The sequence below is a fragment of the Solanum lycopersicum genome, chromosome 11 (assembly GCF_036512215.1).
Source record: "Solanum lycopersicum chromosome 11, SLM_r2.1".
NCBI classification, from domain to species: domain Eukaryota; kingdom Viridiplantae; phylum Streptophyta; class Magnoliopsida; order Solanales; family Solanaceae; genus Solanum; species Solanum lycopersicum.
In genome coordinates this window covers 7,783,512-7,800,278 of record NC_090810.1, presented here as the reverse complement: position 1 = coordinate 7,800,278, position 16,767 = coordinate 7,783,512, and the positions used below count along the sequence as shown (strand labels likewise).

The following is a 16,767-nucleotide window of genomic DNA, read 5'->3' as shown; positions in this document are numbered from 1 at the left end:
GATCCTTACTAATACATTCTAGATCCGCTTAAAAGACAAAGCAAAAAGCATTATACCCAGGTATAAAGTGATAGACAGTCTAAGAGAGTGCCAAGAAAGAACACAACCCTCAATTCATCTGACTCAAGGAGAAAAAGAGAACAAGATGGGGGGGGGGGGCTTGCCTCCTCGTTCCCTTTTACCTATGCCATGATGCTCATGGGCAGCTTATCTCTAATTGGATTTCCTTATATTTCTTCTTCAAATTATGAGTTGAGATTTAGGAAGAGTGGATAGGACAGGGTGGTGGATGACGTTAAGGAAGGGAAGGCCCATCCCGTGCTTTTGAGCGATTTCTCCCGCAAAAGGCAGATCTTTTTTTTTCATCCCAAATATAACAATTGAATAGGGACTTAGATGTGACCAATGTGCTTGCAAGCTTAGGGTTAGCAGGTTGTTCACTGGGAGAGCTGGTAAAAGAATGAAACCTTCAAGAGACCATGGTTAACAAGCTAGCTGAGGAAGAACAATCTCGAAGGGGCTGAAATTCGACGCATAGCTTTTTGGTTGTTAAGTTATAGCAAGATTGAGCAACATCTAACAGATCTAGTCCTTCTGGTTTGCACTAAAGTGGCTTAAGTAGCCCTCGAGGAGTCCGTTTATTCTCTCTGTCCGACCTACGACATCTGACCATAAGAAGATCATTCTCCTTCCTTTTTTCGGAAGAAAGGTGAGATCCGAACAAAATCAATGAAACGGAAGAAATCTCTCGTGCTTAAGACATGAGAATTGGAAGGGCACACAGGGAATGAATGGGAAGATTGAAAAGTTGGAAGAAGAAAGGACTTTTTGGTTAGACATGTGGATGGTTTTGTGTCTATTACCAGTTCTTCCTCCTGAGTTGAGACCGATCATTTACATAGATGGGGGACAAGTCTCCTTTACCGAAGGGTTCCCACAGAGAAGTCTTGCTCTGGCTTGAGGGGCGTCAAAATCCTTTCTATTGGTTCTTGCGTGGCAGCTGGTATAGATGATGAAAAGCGGGCCGCTTTTTTAGGACCTCGGGTGTCCCTTGCCCAAGGCTATTTCCGAGGCGGTTCTTAAGGCCCAATTCCAAACGGAATTGAAAACCGAGGAAGCCCAAAGTACAAGCTTTCTTTGAAGCTCCTACAACATGGGATATTTGAAGAATCCCCTTTCTACAAACCTTTCTATAAGATAAGAGAAGCTCTTCAAGCTTTCTTCGCATGCTTGAGCGCATCCCCTTTCTATTAGTAAGGTCGTTAAATTTCCTTTAGTTTCTTTATGGCTATAATCTAAATAATAGGGGGTACCAGGCATGTGATCGATTGGAAAGCTCCTTCCCTTTTTCGCCTGGAAGAGGGTCAGTCTCAAAGCAAATGAAAGAGGTTCCAAAACTCTTTGCGACCTCATCACTTTAATCTCCAGAAGAGACTTTGAGTCTCCTAAATCTTTCATATCAAATTGGGTTCTTAATCTTCTCTTAAGCTCATTTATCGAAGCTAAGCCTTCGATTTTGGAATTAAGGGAAAAGCTATATAAAGTAAAACTAAGGTAGTCGCCATAAGTCAGCTTTTCTTTTTCGGTATGCCGCTCCGCGAGCAAGGAGTTCCATGCACAAGTGGAGCAAAAAGAAAGGAAGCCAAGCTGTCGTCTATAGGCGAAGGGACGAAAGCCTATGCTACAGTAAGCAAAAAAGTAGGTTGAGGTTATGAAGTCACTTAGCCATATACTATACAAAGGGAAAGGCGTCGGTACGGAGTCACGTTAGCCAATTACAGAAGTAAATAATGAATCACTTATTTGGAGGGCACATGAATATTTTCCAAAAGCACTTTTTTCTTCTTCTTCTTCTTTAGAATATAATTTAATCAAATTGTAATTAAAATGTCAACTAAGAAAGCTCTTGTTTTAATCTTACTTATAAGTTGTAGCGTTATGGAGTCCAAATTTAATTCAGAAAAGAATAACAATGCATAAACTTACATATATGATTTTTATTAGGAGAAAAGGACAACTACAAATATAAACTATCGTAAATGGTATGTAGATATTCAGTAATATTTCTGAAACATTAGCGTCCTTGTCATTCAAAAACTAGAGCATATATACATTTTATATTAACAAAAGACTAAATAGGGACACGTGTCATAATTTTATCAACCGACCTGACATGGTTAAAAATATCCCAAAAATATGATGGTGAATATGTTCATATCATTTACGATAGTCTGAGGTATATTTGTCATTTTTCCGTATTTATAATTTTAACCAATTACATCAAAGAGTGTAACAAATATTATTGTAAAACATTAACTTGGCGTTGGTGTTAGCCAAGTATTAGAATTAATACTTTCTTGTCTTTATGTTTTTGTATGATATACAATGTAATTATTGGATATGAAAAATCAAATGCTAATTTTACTCGTAATAGTTATAGCATAGGAAAAATGTAAGTATTATAATTTATAAAAGTAATGATTGTGGCCTATATAAGTATTATAATTAATAAAAGTAATGATTGTGGTCTTGTTTGGCTACTAGGTTGGGGTGGGGGTTCCATCATATGAATGTTGCTTGCATTCACTTAAAATATTTGTGTGATACAAAGGAAGTTAATTTTATCGTGTGAGTCACTTGCTATCTAACCTCCAATTTTTTAGCTAAAAGAAGATTAGGGTATATTATCATGTATATCTATGTGCATGCTTGCATATTTTTCTATATCTCCCACACACACACACACACACATATATATATATAAAGGAAGTTAATTATATCGTGTGAGTCACTTGCTATCTAACCTCCAATTTTTCAGCTAAAAGAAGATTAGGGTATATTACCATGTACATCTATGTGCACGCTTGCATATTTTTCTATATCTCCCATATATATATATATATATATATTCGCGTTTTTTGATATACATATTATATACACGTAATATATATTTATTGTGGTGATTGTTTTCCCTGTCGAATTCAACTGTCTTTTACTTCAAACCAAAACGTCCAATCTTCTTCATGTTCTGCGTAATTTGTTTTCATTCCATTGCGTATAAATGGTACATGCATAAGTTATACAAAAATCTATATATTATTTTATAAGAATATGATATGTTTTGTATAACTTAATACACTTGAATGCTTGTTATTTTTCTCAAGTGTATATGTTTGGTAAACTCATTTTATTGGGCTCTTGTCTACACAAGGATAATTATATAGACTAAGTTGCTGAAATAAAACCACTCAAATGCTGAACTGTTTGTCAAAATTATTTTGTTTGGTAAAACAGAGTAATGGGATCAACATTCAACAATATTGTAAAGAACTGAATGAAACTAGGAAGAGTAATAGCATAGTAAAAATGTTATCCATTTTTATTGAAACCATTGTTAACCGGCTCATATCCGAGACAAAGGGGATTGTGGTGGTTCTTATTACAAGTATATTAAACTATCAACTTGGGATTTTATTGATTCGTTGCATACAATGAAAGAATGAAGTTACAGAAACAACATATTTGGTTCATGCTTAAAACTTGAGAGAAACGATAAAAGTCAAAAATAAGATTTACATAGTTTCACAAGACACCTAAAGTTTAGATAGGGTTAGCTTGTGTTGCAACTACTTATCTCTCAGTAAGGTTCAAATGAAGCAAACACTGGAATAACACAAGAAAGCAGATTCATAAGATAACTCGTGTAGATAGCCATACCTGTTGCAGCCCCACCAAAGTATCTTGGATTCAGCTCCATAGGGCCTGCTAGATAGCGATAGCTAGATGTTAGAAAGTGCAAAATGAACGTATGTAGGAGCTGCTATTGAATCAGGTCTTCTTGGATGGCTACAACTAATGAAAAGTTTCCGTCAAGCTGCATGGGATAACCCACTGCAGACCAAAAGGGTTTAAGAACATACGTCAAGACGTCTCTAGCTTGTCTACTGGACAATGCACCAACAAATAGCTCGCATTCTCAGTACCTTTATTCCTCTCTTCGTAGTTAACATTAATGTAGTTAACTCTGTGTGAAACTGTGAATCAAATACAAACAAGTCTTTTGGTTCCAATAAGATGGAAGTGATCCCGAAGAATAGCCATCCCTAACAAACCAACATAACGAATAGAGGAATCCAGATTGCCTCTACTGCTTTAGTCACCTGGTTAAAAGATCATCAATTAGTCTACAAAGTATAATTTCAAATGCTCAATAAACATCCCTCTGCAAATGTGAACAGATTCCTCTCTTCTCGCAATGCCAAATTCTTCTTAACTTTCATTAGTTTTATTTACTCCGTAAGATCAAGTTTGAACATTTTTTAATTTAGAAACCAAACTAGATCTGTCTAAAAAAAATTGTCTTCCTGTTTTTTTCTTTATTGATTTTTTTTAGTAGCAACTCGACAGTAGCACACAAGTCACTGTCAAATTTAAGGTACCATTCAGGTTACGTCGTTTCAAAGAAAAATGTTCCAAGTAAATGAAACTTTGTTTGATAAACAATTTATTTCATATTTTTTGTTTTCTAAAGACATGAACTATAAATTTGCCATGCACTTTCATTTTAATTCAACGGTAGGTCTAGAATTAATGATTTACAAATTGTCATACAAATGTAAAGTATATCAAATAATTAAGTAAATAAAGAAACTAAGTAGAAACTTGCGTAAATCATGGTTCAAAAACACAAGAAAAACAAGTATGATAGCACTAGGAAATGAATGTTGCTTCAGCTTCTATTATAATAAAACCAAAATGATTCACTGCAAGAGCAAGATACTAGAAGAACAAATGATTTCCATTTATTCTACAGGCCCTTGGATTGTTAGAGAGTTAAGAACCAAGGCATTGTTTAGCTTACCTTACTTGTATTATTGATCATCACTGCACCATGTTCTCTGATGTTCTCCATGGTCTCCGATGTTCTCCATTCTGCAAGATCATTTTCATAGTAACTACATATCTACCCATATCTTGTATCAAATCTACATTTCAATTGTATATTCTCCGGCGAAGAAAACGAGACTTTTCATGCATTTCAATTGTATATTCCACTAAGATGAACACAAGAAAAACAACCACGAGATTTTTCCATTACGATAGTCAAACCAATAGTAGATTCAAATCCCAGACTCACAAGGATATTAGTCTTTTATGATGTAATATTCATCATACCCGAAAGAAATATACTATATTTAGAAATATCTCTTGCTCTATGGACTCCACCCTACCATAGCTTATTTAGAGTTGTCCAACAATCTCTTATACCATGTTTTTCTTCTTTCTCTCTTTATCATTTCTCCGTGTAGTCACACCTTTCCTATGAAAGGAAAAACCCCACACTTTCAAGGCTAAAAGGAAGGTCTTTAGCATAATTTACGGTTTCCCATAAGAGTTTCTCAAAACTCTTACTAGAATTTCTTTTTGAAAGCATATTGATTGAGCAATAGAATAACTTCATGGTCAATCTTTGTGAGCAATCGATTCTCTCATATCATATTTGTTACATCAGTCTTCCAAACCATAAACGCAATCCTAAATTGATCGCATTACTCTTTCTATGATTTCTGAATCAATTTAGGGAGCAAATGTAACACAAGCTCGAATAGGATACAAATGCTCCGGAACAACCTAGTTTTTGCTATAATTGGAGCTTCTCCTTCTCTACTAGTGAGATTTCACATTTGAACTCTTATCAAAGAATCTATTGCTACACACAGTGTTTTTTAATCTAAGTATAGTCACTTCATATACTACCACATTTTTCCTCTATCAAATGGTTGTCTCTAGTTGTTGCAATAATTCTGCTGCCATTACCAAACCAACCGGTCAACCATGAGAGGATACAAATGCTCCAAGAAACAAACCTACGTTCCGCTCTGATTGGAGCTTCTCCTATTCAACTATCAAGATCTCACATTTGAACTCTTATCAAATAATCCATGACTACACTCAAAGTGAATTTTATACTACGACATTTTTCTCTATCAAATGTTTGTCTCTAGTTGTTGCAGTAATTCTACTGCCATTACCAAACCAACCAGCATTCCTTGCAAAGAACGCATTTTATTTTTGCATTCTTTAATATCAGCAAGAAAACAAAAATTATTATCTTTCTTACTCCTTCCATACCCCATATACCAACAATTCGAATATCATTAATACTCATCCATAACAAGGATTTCACTCTCGGTAAATCAACATTTATACCCCCAACATCTCGAGAAGATGATAAGAGAAGCTTACGTGATGAAGAAATTTGACCAACAATCGAGTTAATGCTCCCTGATTCAACCCTACAAGAACAACAAGATTGTTAACAAGATTTAGAACTACTTCCCTACAATTGGCATCCATAAATCTAACAAAATCCTAAGCACATCAATATGATAAAAAGGACAAAATCGAATTAAAATGAATGAAAGCATGATTTCCAATTGATAATACATATATAATCTCTCGATTCTAAGATGATTTAGTGCTGATTCTGTTTTCAAACTGCTTTCAAGTTCCAACAAGCAAATCGATATATAATACTAGTTATAGTGTTACTATTTTTTAACTCACCGATTGGGTATGTCAAAGCCTTTTAGATTAGCCATTTTTTATGGATCCAGATCGTATTTACATGGAGGAACTAGTGAAATACTGGGAAAAGAAGAAGATGCCATGAAAATGGAGAAATAGTGTTTGATTCTGATTTTAGGTAAGGTCATGATGACTATATATCCACAAGAAAAAATGACTATAATACCCTGTAATTCACTTTACCCAATGCACAACTAAAAGTACAAACCAGTGAGGCTGAAAATAATAATTAAAAAAAGAATTTATTTTAAAATATTATTTAAACCATCAATTTCTTAAAACAAGGAAATCATCCTATCTGGTAGGGTGTTTATTGGATGATTGAGTGATTAATTTTTAATTAATATTCGACCTATTGAATTTTTAAGTTTATTAATTTGTTACTCAATCTATAAGATATCGATTGGGTTAGCACTTAAAGGCGGTTATCGGAGTGTATTAGTCAACCTCTATCCTTTTTTGTATGAATGTACCTTTAAAAAATGATGACTTTTTATTTAAAGAAAAAATGATCAAAAGCCCCTCCAACCTATACTCGAAATTTCAACTACACACTTTAACTTCACAGATGTCGCATTATCCACCTAAACTATATTTTTATCTATTTTCTACACACTAAGTGCTAACCTCAACACATAAATCAAATAAGTCAAGTTACTGATTCCATGCGCTGGGACCCACACCTAGAAACTCCCGTTTCTTATTTTTCTCCCTTTTCTTGTTTTTTCCTTCCATTTCTCCTTAAACTGAAAGAAGAACAAAGGAAGCAAGAAAATTTTAAAACCCTCTTTTCATCTCCTTCTCCACTTTTGGTTATAATCAAACGACTGCATCGACAAAAGTAAGAGCATTTACATCAGACGATTCTGCATTATCAAGTGATATCACCAAAATCTTCTTCCCGAATTTAATTTCGACCAAAAAGTTTGCAAATTCAGCAAAAATTCGTGTTTGCATCTCACTACAACTTTGAGCATTGGATTTGATTCATCCATTCAAAGCGTATTCAAGTTTTCATTTGTCATTTTTGATGAATTTCGAGAAAATTCAAACTTCTAATTAGAAACCTAAATAAGAAATTAGATCAGATTACAAACCCAAAATTCAAGATTTGAAGTACAAATGAACATTAACAACTAAACCCTACTTGATTTTGAGAGAAATTAGTGAACTAAAGAAACAAGGATTAATGGTGTGTGTGTGTGGTGGGAGGGGGGGGAGGGAGGAGGAGGGGAGAAGAAGTAATGGGTATTTACTGTAGGAGAAGGGGAAAATTTTTCATCAAATTTTGCTTCAAACGCACCTAGAGACGGTAACAACACCTCCCATGACAGGTCAGCACTTAGGTGGATAGAAAATAGATAAAAATATAGTTTAGGTGGGTAATGAAACACCCGTGAAGTTGGAGTGTGTAGTTGGAATTTCGAGTATAGGTTGAGGGGGCTTTTGATCATTTTCTCTATCTTAAATGCAATTAAATTATAAAATTCTTCCATATTTTTTTTTTATAGTAATGTAATAATTAATAATAAAAAGGTAAAAAGGTATTCAAATTTTTGGGTTTTAAGACTTTTGAACTAACAATATATAATTATATATTAATAAATACTTAAATTTAAAATTGTATGTATGTATATATGGTAAATCTGGATGGGTTACCGTTTATCCGATAAGGAACTAAAATAATCGTCCTTACACCAATAAATCATTGATTATAAAATTCTAATCCGTTCATCGATCATTAATTTGATAAACCAATATCAATAAGCCAATAAAACAGTTATATTGTTGGGTTTATCCGATAAGGAAATAAAATAATCGTCCTTACACCAATAAATCATTAATTATAAAATTCTAATCCGTTCATCGATCATTAATTTGATAATCCAATATCAATAAGCCAATAAGACAGTTATATTGTTGGCTTTTCGTTTACGGTTCAATTTCGAATACCCCTATGCCGGAGTGAATATTATAGACCAGAGGATCTGATGATCGACAATTGTTCGAGGCTACAAGCTCAGTGGTATAGCGCACCCTTAACAATTGTGTTATTGTGCCTAAATAGAGAGGGCTCATCTATTCATAATTTCTTCCTTCAACATTAGAAAGATGAACAAATACGAGAGAAGAGAAAATAGAGATGAACAAATACAAAATAGAGGCCAAATCTATTACTTGTATCCAAAATCAGATGTTTTCAAAAGAAAAATTATTTTGCCAGAAGCAAAAACGACTCATTTTACTATAAGCTAAAATCAAACAGCATCAACAATAAATCTCTTTTTCAGGAATTGAGAAAGGAAATGCAAAAAGCTTAAGCAATAGTTTTCGATCACTAACAAATCTGTTGTGGCCCAAACATAAACTAGGAATTATTTTCTTCCAAAACATTACCTGATGAACTTTGACATTCAACAACCCATTTTGTACCCCTACAACAACTCAAAGAAACGCTGAGGGGGAAAATACATGCTCCCTACAACAGAGAGTCAAAGCAACACAGAAATGATGCATGCAGTAAATACCCTCAAATCCATCAAAACTACTGAGCCTATTGCAATTGAAAATATCAATATGACAAAAAAGAAACATAGCTAAAAAGTGAAGTAAAATATAAATAATAGCTAAGATGATATCAACATGACCTATGAGATTATGGCTGAAAAGAAAATTCTATAATGGACTTTGCAATTTTGCTTCTTTCTTGTAAAATTGACCAAAACAACTTAAAACCTTCTCTTTCCTTTTCAATCGAGCACTGGAAAGGAAAAGCACAAAAAAGAATTTCCAAAAAGAAGCAATTTGCCCAACATCATCCACTCCAGACTAACATTTTCCTAACTTTCTAATTATAAAACGCTACCTTATCTTTCTTTTGAGCCAGCAAGACAGCAGGAGAATAACTTATTTCTCTTCTCTGCACCTTCAAAATTCCAAAAGCCACCCTCCACTTGTGAATAGATACATCACAGATCCTCCAAACAAAAAGAGACCATTAAAAAAAGAAAAGAAAAGGACATGTATCTCTTGACACGCCAAACTGTATACATCCCCCATATAGGTGAGAAATCACTATATTCAAGCATCAGATTCAGATGAAGTCGAATTGGAAGAGGCATTTCCAGGATTAGTAGCAAAGTGCAACTCAGGAAGCACCAAACACTTTGGCGGGGCACCTTTGTAAGCCTTCAAGGATGGCTTCAGTTTCATGTACTGCAATTGCAGGGGTTGTATTACAAAATTAGTCAAACAGAGTCAGCCAAAAAGGATCTTTCTTTTCAATGTAAATTTTGACTTTAAATTGAGACCCCCCTTTACCCCCCCCCCCCCCCCCCCACCAAAAGGTTACTTAACACTGCTTCAAAATTAAGTCAAACAAAGCATGTCTAATTTCAGAAATAGATTGCAAGTCCCGCAACAGAACAACATAAAAGGATAGCATCTATTAAGAACTGCAGACAACTAGCTTTCTACGGTCATATTAAGGTACATCATGCAATGAAACACTCTGTTTCAAACTTAATAATGGAATATCTTTAACCTAACTAATGTCACTTTGCAAGTGATATATAGCATACAAAAATAGCAGTTAGAGTTAATTACCTCCTGATAAAAAGCATTAATTTCTTCCTCTTTCAGGCTTTCCTCTTCCGCAGCATTTTCATCCCAACCAAGAGAACGTAGGAAAGCAACCTCTTTTTCATTTAGATATACCGATCCATTTATGGGCGAGTTGTTCTCCTCAACATCATTATGTCTTTGAACATGGTTTTGAGCTTCATGAGGGTATCCATTGCTGGTTCTCTCACTTCCATTTTCGGAAACACAAGGACTCAAAGAAGCACTATTCTCATCTTTAGTTTTGAGACAAGACTGCTCCCTACTGTTAGATGGAGCCATACCAGAATATGGAAGGGCAGTAGAAGAATTTGAAGTCTTCTTCCTCATTAAATTGAAAAAATCACTCCTGCTTTGGGCTTGAGAAAGAGAATATCTCTTCTCTGCAGGAAACCGTGGCTTCAGTGACAATGCGACAGCCTTGGTTTCAAGGGAAGCTACCCTTGAAGTTGGACTGGTCACAACAGGAGGGCAATTAGCTAGTCTATTGCCAGTGTTGTTAGCTGGAGTTGATGCTTCTTTTGACAGAGAGGTGACACCATTTTCTCGTCCTAACTTCAGAACCAGAAGAGTTTTGCTATGAGAGGTAGCTGGAGCCGCAGCTCTCTCTTGTCCATTACGAGCCTGATTAGCAAGTTGAGAGGAAGAAGGTTGTTGCATACTCTTAGCTATTCCAACAATCTCATTTGTCCTAGCTATGGATTTTGGTTGCTTTGATTTATCAGCAGAACTGGGTACCTGGAAATAATTGCTTCCCATTAACATAGAAATCAACCATCCATTAAGCCAAACCCTTTGTATGTATATCTATATCCAAAATACTAGAGGATAATACAACTAAAATTGAAAATAAAGCTTCCCCAATAGAATTAATATGAGAGATGATTTTCAGCCTATCTCATTTTAAGTAGACATCCTGCTTTCTCTTTTCTACATGAAGACACAAAAACTAAAATGCAATGTGTGCTTAGGAAATAAAAAAGGCTAAAGTGTGGCTCAGTAATGTGATTCCTTTAGAGACAACGAAAGAACAAACAAGTTGTGGAAAACAAACAAAGGGAAGGAAATACAAAACCATTGGCCAAGAGAGATTCACAGAGAAATGTTATTAGGTATTATGCCCTTAAATATGATTTAGTGTGTTGAACTTCAGAGGAGGGCAGACAATAGGTCAAATATTATCAAGTAACCATTTAATTTCTAATACTTCTATCTTTTGAAAGAACATTAATGAGACTACATAATCCACCAATCAATGAATGTGATCAACCACAACACTACAACAATATATTGGGGGGGGATAAAGCCCAGGGTCATTATACACAATTCATAATCATTTAATACATGACTCTGGTGGCCCCTGAAATAAATTAGCAACATTATCCAGTTAATTACACCTCAGAAGTCCCCCCCCCCCTCCCCCCCCCCCCCAATTAACCTTTTAGAGATTTGGATCCTGCAGAGCATCATATAATTGCCATTTTTTCTCAAGTAAAAGCTAGGTCTCTAGCTTCACCAGTATAATCATGTATACGTACAAGCATATCAGCAGGTGGATAGAAAAAAAGGTGATTCTACATTGATTCTACTCAATGACTAGCTGATACAACAATATGTGGATTTAAAGATATTAAAGGCAATGCAGAAGTTCTAACAACAATAATGTTGACTCGCTTGATCAAAGGTTCAAAATACTTCAAACAAAAAATTAAAGAAAGACAAGGTCTACAAAGCAATATAAATGTCTCAATTAGGAAAATATCATGATCATAAGGATTAACATATTTTTGTGAGTACAGCAGAATTCAGAAGCTGGAAGGACGGAAGTCCTTGGAAACAAGAATAGAGGAGACAACCCCAAATATATCAAAAGGAAGTGCATAAATTAAAGTTACCACAAAAATCCACACATCCAATGATTCATGAGTATATACAACAATTCATAAACACAACATAAAGATGATTTATCTAGTAAGATGAGATTATCACATTTTTTATTCAGGTGCAGCCACACCCTGCAATTATTTCATTATGAGGAAATTTTGAATAGCCTAATGTCCCTTAAAACTTGCAACCCCATGGATATATGTAGCCAACTGAGTTTCAATCTTGTTATACAAGTACAGGTTAACAAAATTCAGAACATGAAAACAGGAAATGTCAACAACGCCCGACTACCACACCATGGCTCCAGTACTAACAATACTTCATAAAAAGAGGGTTCATAATCACCTGGGACACATCAAAGATCAATAACCAGAACAAGTTAGTTATACTTCTATTCACACATGAAACGAACAAACCCCCGGCTATCATGATCAATTGTTAAACAAACTTGTTCATAATAATATTGACTATGTTATTAGTTCATATTACGGAACAATAAGCTTGACAAATGATCATGCTAATCTTCTCAATTTAGGAGTATCATTTTTGCACAGAGATCATGCTAATCTTCTCAATTCGTGTGCGCATTTTATGCTACTTATTAACCAAAGTAATTACAACTATAAAAGATTATTAGCATACAATCCATAGCCCAACTGCAAAGGGAAAAAAACACAAAATGACTAGAACTTCTATTGCTACATAAAATAAACCAACAAATGATGACCATATAGATAAAATTACAAGTAAAAAAACTAATACGCTGTAAATTGCATAAAAAAAGATGTCTTTGCATATGTGCATATAAAATGATTAAACATACCAAAACTTTAGGCATTGAAGGTATTACAGGTATCAACTGTCTGGATTGCTTTATAGATAATTCCTCAAGCCTCTGTGTCTTATCAGGGATCTACACATGCAAAATTCACACAGATGAGCATCTCTCCAAAACTATCAGAATGAAGCAGTAACTAACAATAAAAAAGAAAATTACCTGCATGGTAGAACGAGCACTGGGCGGTGCTTGCGACAATGCTTTAGCCATGTTAAGACTAGCTGTCCCACTTGAAGTGCTAGGTGTTGGAGCTACAGAAACACTTTGTCGAGAAGCTGAGCTCCCCATACCAATGCTGCCAATTATAGGAGGCACCTCTGCCAATGCTGAGGTCCATTTATCAGCACCAAGCAAAGCCGAGTTCCCAATTGGCAAACTTTGGACTGCTGAGCTCAAACCAGGTGATGAAACTCTGGTTACCTCCCTCTCTTCAATCCCAAGAGAAGGAAAATCTTTCTCAAATGCTGCCTTCTGGTTACCGTTAAAACTACTACTTCCCCCAGAATGAATACCATTGCCACTATTATAGGTGCTACTAATGCCACCTTTCAAGTGGGGCAAGAACTCACCAGGTTTCCTGGACACCAGAGACTGAGAGCGACTCAAGCTGTTCTTATCGACTCTACCAGCTAAGATGTTCCCCAGAGGTTCAGATGTGTCATGATCCCAAAGATCAACAGTAACTGGTCTTTCTTTCTCTCGTTCCCGATTTTTATCACGGTGATTTCTATTAAAACTACTGTACGGATGCTTTAAACTAGTAGCACTAGAGCTACGCCTAGAATTCGATGATGAACTGCGATCCAAAAACACAGAACGTGGGCTATCTTTGTCACCAACACTCCTAGGAGATCTATTGGGAGAAGACAGTGTGGATAAAGTAACATCTGCAGCAGGAAACGCAAAAGTACAATTTCATCATGCTTGTAGTTTTGAAGTACTGAAATAACCAGAATCACTATATTAATCCTCAATATGCATTATGCTCAACTTAAACATGTACTTAAAATGAATATGACTGAAAGGAATTCAAGCAGGGCAGAGTGTGCACCTGAATGAAAAGAAGAGGTTGCAAAGTGGGGATTTGAAGAGCCACCGCCAGTAACACTTCCAGTGTTTCTCAACCATTCTGGAACTAACGCTGGTTCACTCCTTACCATTGGCGCAGAACATGATCAACTTATTCAACCAACTTTTCCTATCTGAACCAATATGTACAGATTTTTACCTATCTATCCAATAATTTGTAGTAACCAACCACATTATTCTATCTAAAAGTTTCCCAAAAAGAAATTCAACTTCCCTCCCACAGATTTTAGTCCAAAACAGGTTTCCTCGGCAAAAAATCAACCATGCACCTTCCTTTTCCTCTTTATCTTTGAGGCAAATTAACCTTTGTCTTAATCCTTTCTTCGTGCTCTTCACAAATTTAAACCCAACCAAATAAACATCAGAAAAAATAGAGGTTTTTCCAACAGTTAATAACTACACCAAGGAATCAAAAAGTCTTCCGTTACTCCATCTCTTTTGCACCCCAAAAAAAAGAAAGATGGAAGATGAAACAATTGGTGCAATAATCAGACTATCTTTATTACTTTAGGAGCAGTTACAAAAAAAAAATACCCCTCTTTTCCGTTACCCAACAATATTTCAACGAGTAATCAACCAAACAAAACCTAAACTCACCTACCCACCATGCCAATTGTGAGTAAAAATTCAGGGTTTCTAAACAAACCCAGATAATAAAAACTATATGTTGCCCACAAAATCACAAATAAACACAAACAAACTGGTTATAAACGATGATTATATAAAAAAAACACAAAACCAACAAGCGATTAGAATCAAAATAAGATCCCCAACAAAACCCTAACCGCTCTAAATAACTCCAAACCAAAACTCGCTCTAAATATATATATATATATAACGCTATATATATCCGTTTTCGCCCGAGGGACAGGCTAAATGTACCAAATTCTTAACAATATATGGAATTTCTTTTTCTCAATATGAAACCGCAGTAAACAGAGAGAGAAAGAGACGGAGAAGGCGAGAGAGAAAACAGCGAAAAAACAGAGAGAGTGGTTCAAGAGAGACGAGACTAGGGTAAAACAAATAGAGACTGTGTGTGTGTATATTAGGGCAGATATAGATTATAGTGCCGTGTGTGTATGTATGTGTTGTGTGCGTTAAAGATTGGGAAGGAGAGGGTTAGGGGAAAAACTTCAAATGCTATTAAATTGAAAAATAAATGCAATTCCTCAGTAAAATGGTTAAATCCTATTTTTGACCCTTCCATTTCCGATTAAATTCAAATCGTCCGTTATAACTCACGTTTTAAATTTAGCACGTTATAAAATTGACGTTAATACAGAATCTTGGCTCAAACTCAAAATATCTAAATAGTCTGACCTATTTTGATATTGTTAGTTGATGAGTTCTCTTTTTGCCATTAGGCTATTTGTGTTCTTCTATAGTATGTGTGCTTTTGATGTTTATACTATTTTAATATTCTTTAGTCTAGAATTTTCTAGATAGATGAGGCAATACTAAATGGTTGTTAGTAGGAGTAATTCTTATATTTTATATTATATTATAGAAGAGTATTTAGATGTTTAAGTGTGGGTAGTTTTATAAGTGAGGGATTCTCTCAAGAAAAGTTTGAAAGAAACATGATTTATTTAGAAAGGAAAAGAACGATAAAAGTAGTATGGTGTATCAATTTGATTGTGTTATATTATATTAGGGGTGTGCATAGGTCGATTCGGTTCGATTTTATGTATTACTAGTTTAGTTTATTCATTTTCGCTTTTTAAATATGCTAATCCAATAACAAATTAATAAGATATTCTTTCATCGGGTTTTGGTCATTATCACTTCGATTATCGTTTTACCTAATAAGAAAATGTCCGTAAAATATTATATGACTTCTCACTTTTCAAAATACTCTGATATAGTGAAACAAGAAAGATATGCATAGTTTAAAAGTTATAATTATATGTCATGGCCACCAAAATATGAAATGAAATTTCTTATGTTAATCAACTTATATACCTTTACAAACTTGCAAAAACTACAACGTACAATTACAAACTAAAGCTAAAATCAAATAGTCCAGCAAGACGCAAACTAAAACTAAAATCAAATACCAATATAGCGGACCTAGTGTGAAGTGGGTAAAGTACTAATAATTTGATATAGTTATAATGTCTAGTTATATATTGTATTACTAATATCTAATATTTTGGAAGGGCAAAGTTATAAATTATTATTGTCTTATTAAGTTACCGGTCTATCCAATAACCCAATGGTAAAAATCGATATCGAACGAATAACCCAATAACTTTTTTTATAAACTCATAACCCAATTACCCAATAAAATTTTTTCGATTCGCTTTATTGGTCGATTCGGCTTTTGCGCACCCCCTATATTATACTATATTGTTTGATAAATATACTAGAAAAAAATGATAATATACCCTCAAACTATCATAAATAGTATACGGATACCTTCTATTATACTTTTGGAATATTGGTGCCTCTGCCGTTCAAAAACTAAAACATATATATGCCATTCATACTAACGAAAGACTAAACAAGGACATGTGGCACATTCTTATCCGTCGACCCAATAATTAATAAATGTCAAATTTGTGGATAAGATTATGACACGTGTATGTCTGTTAGTATAAAGGGTATATATGTTCTAAGTTTAGACGACACGAGAATCAATGTCCCAAAAATATGACGGAGGGTATCTCCATACCATTTACAATAGCTCGAGAATATTTGTCATTTTCTCAATATATTATTTAGATAATGCCATCACATTA

At 34.7% G+C, this 16,767-nt stretch overlaps 1 protein-coding gene and 1 long non-coding RNA gene across 3 annotated transcripts; both read right to left on the bottom strand.

The window, feature by feature from the left end:
- Positions 1-3,358: 3,358 nt before the first annotated feature.
- LOC101258024 (uncharacterized) lies at positions 3,359-6,870 on the bottom strand. 2 transcript variants are annotated; one of them, XR_011212555.1, is made up of 5 exons: positions 6,568-6,870; positions 6,247-6,296; positions 4,862-4,932; positions 3,921-4,160; positions 3,359-3,762 (listed from the first exon to the last, which is right to left on the bottom strand). It is a non-coding gene; the product is annotated as an uncharacterized lncRNA (long non-coding RNA). The 2 variants fall into 2 exon arrangements; XR_011212556.1 differs by having other exon boundaries at positions 3,984-4,160.
- Positions 6,871-9,272: 2,402 nt separating this feature from the next.
- On the bottom strand, positions 9,273-15,195 carry LOC101259017 (uncharacterized). The gene is made up of 5 exons (XM_004250529.5): positions 13,986-15,195; positions 13,094-13,821; positions 12,920-13,009; positions 10,195-10,947; positions 9,273-9,804 (listed from the first exon to the last, which is right to left on the bottom strand). Exons 1-5 carry the CDS (start codon positions 14,092-14,094, stop codon positions 9,670-9,672), a joined length of 1,815 nt encoding a protein of 604 aa, XP_004250577.1. The 5' UTR covers positions 14,095-15,195; the 3' UTR covers positions 9,273-9,669.
- Between the last annotated feature and the right edge of the window lie 1,572 nt (positions 15,196-16,767).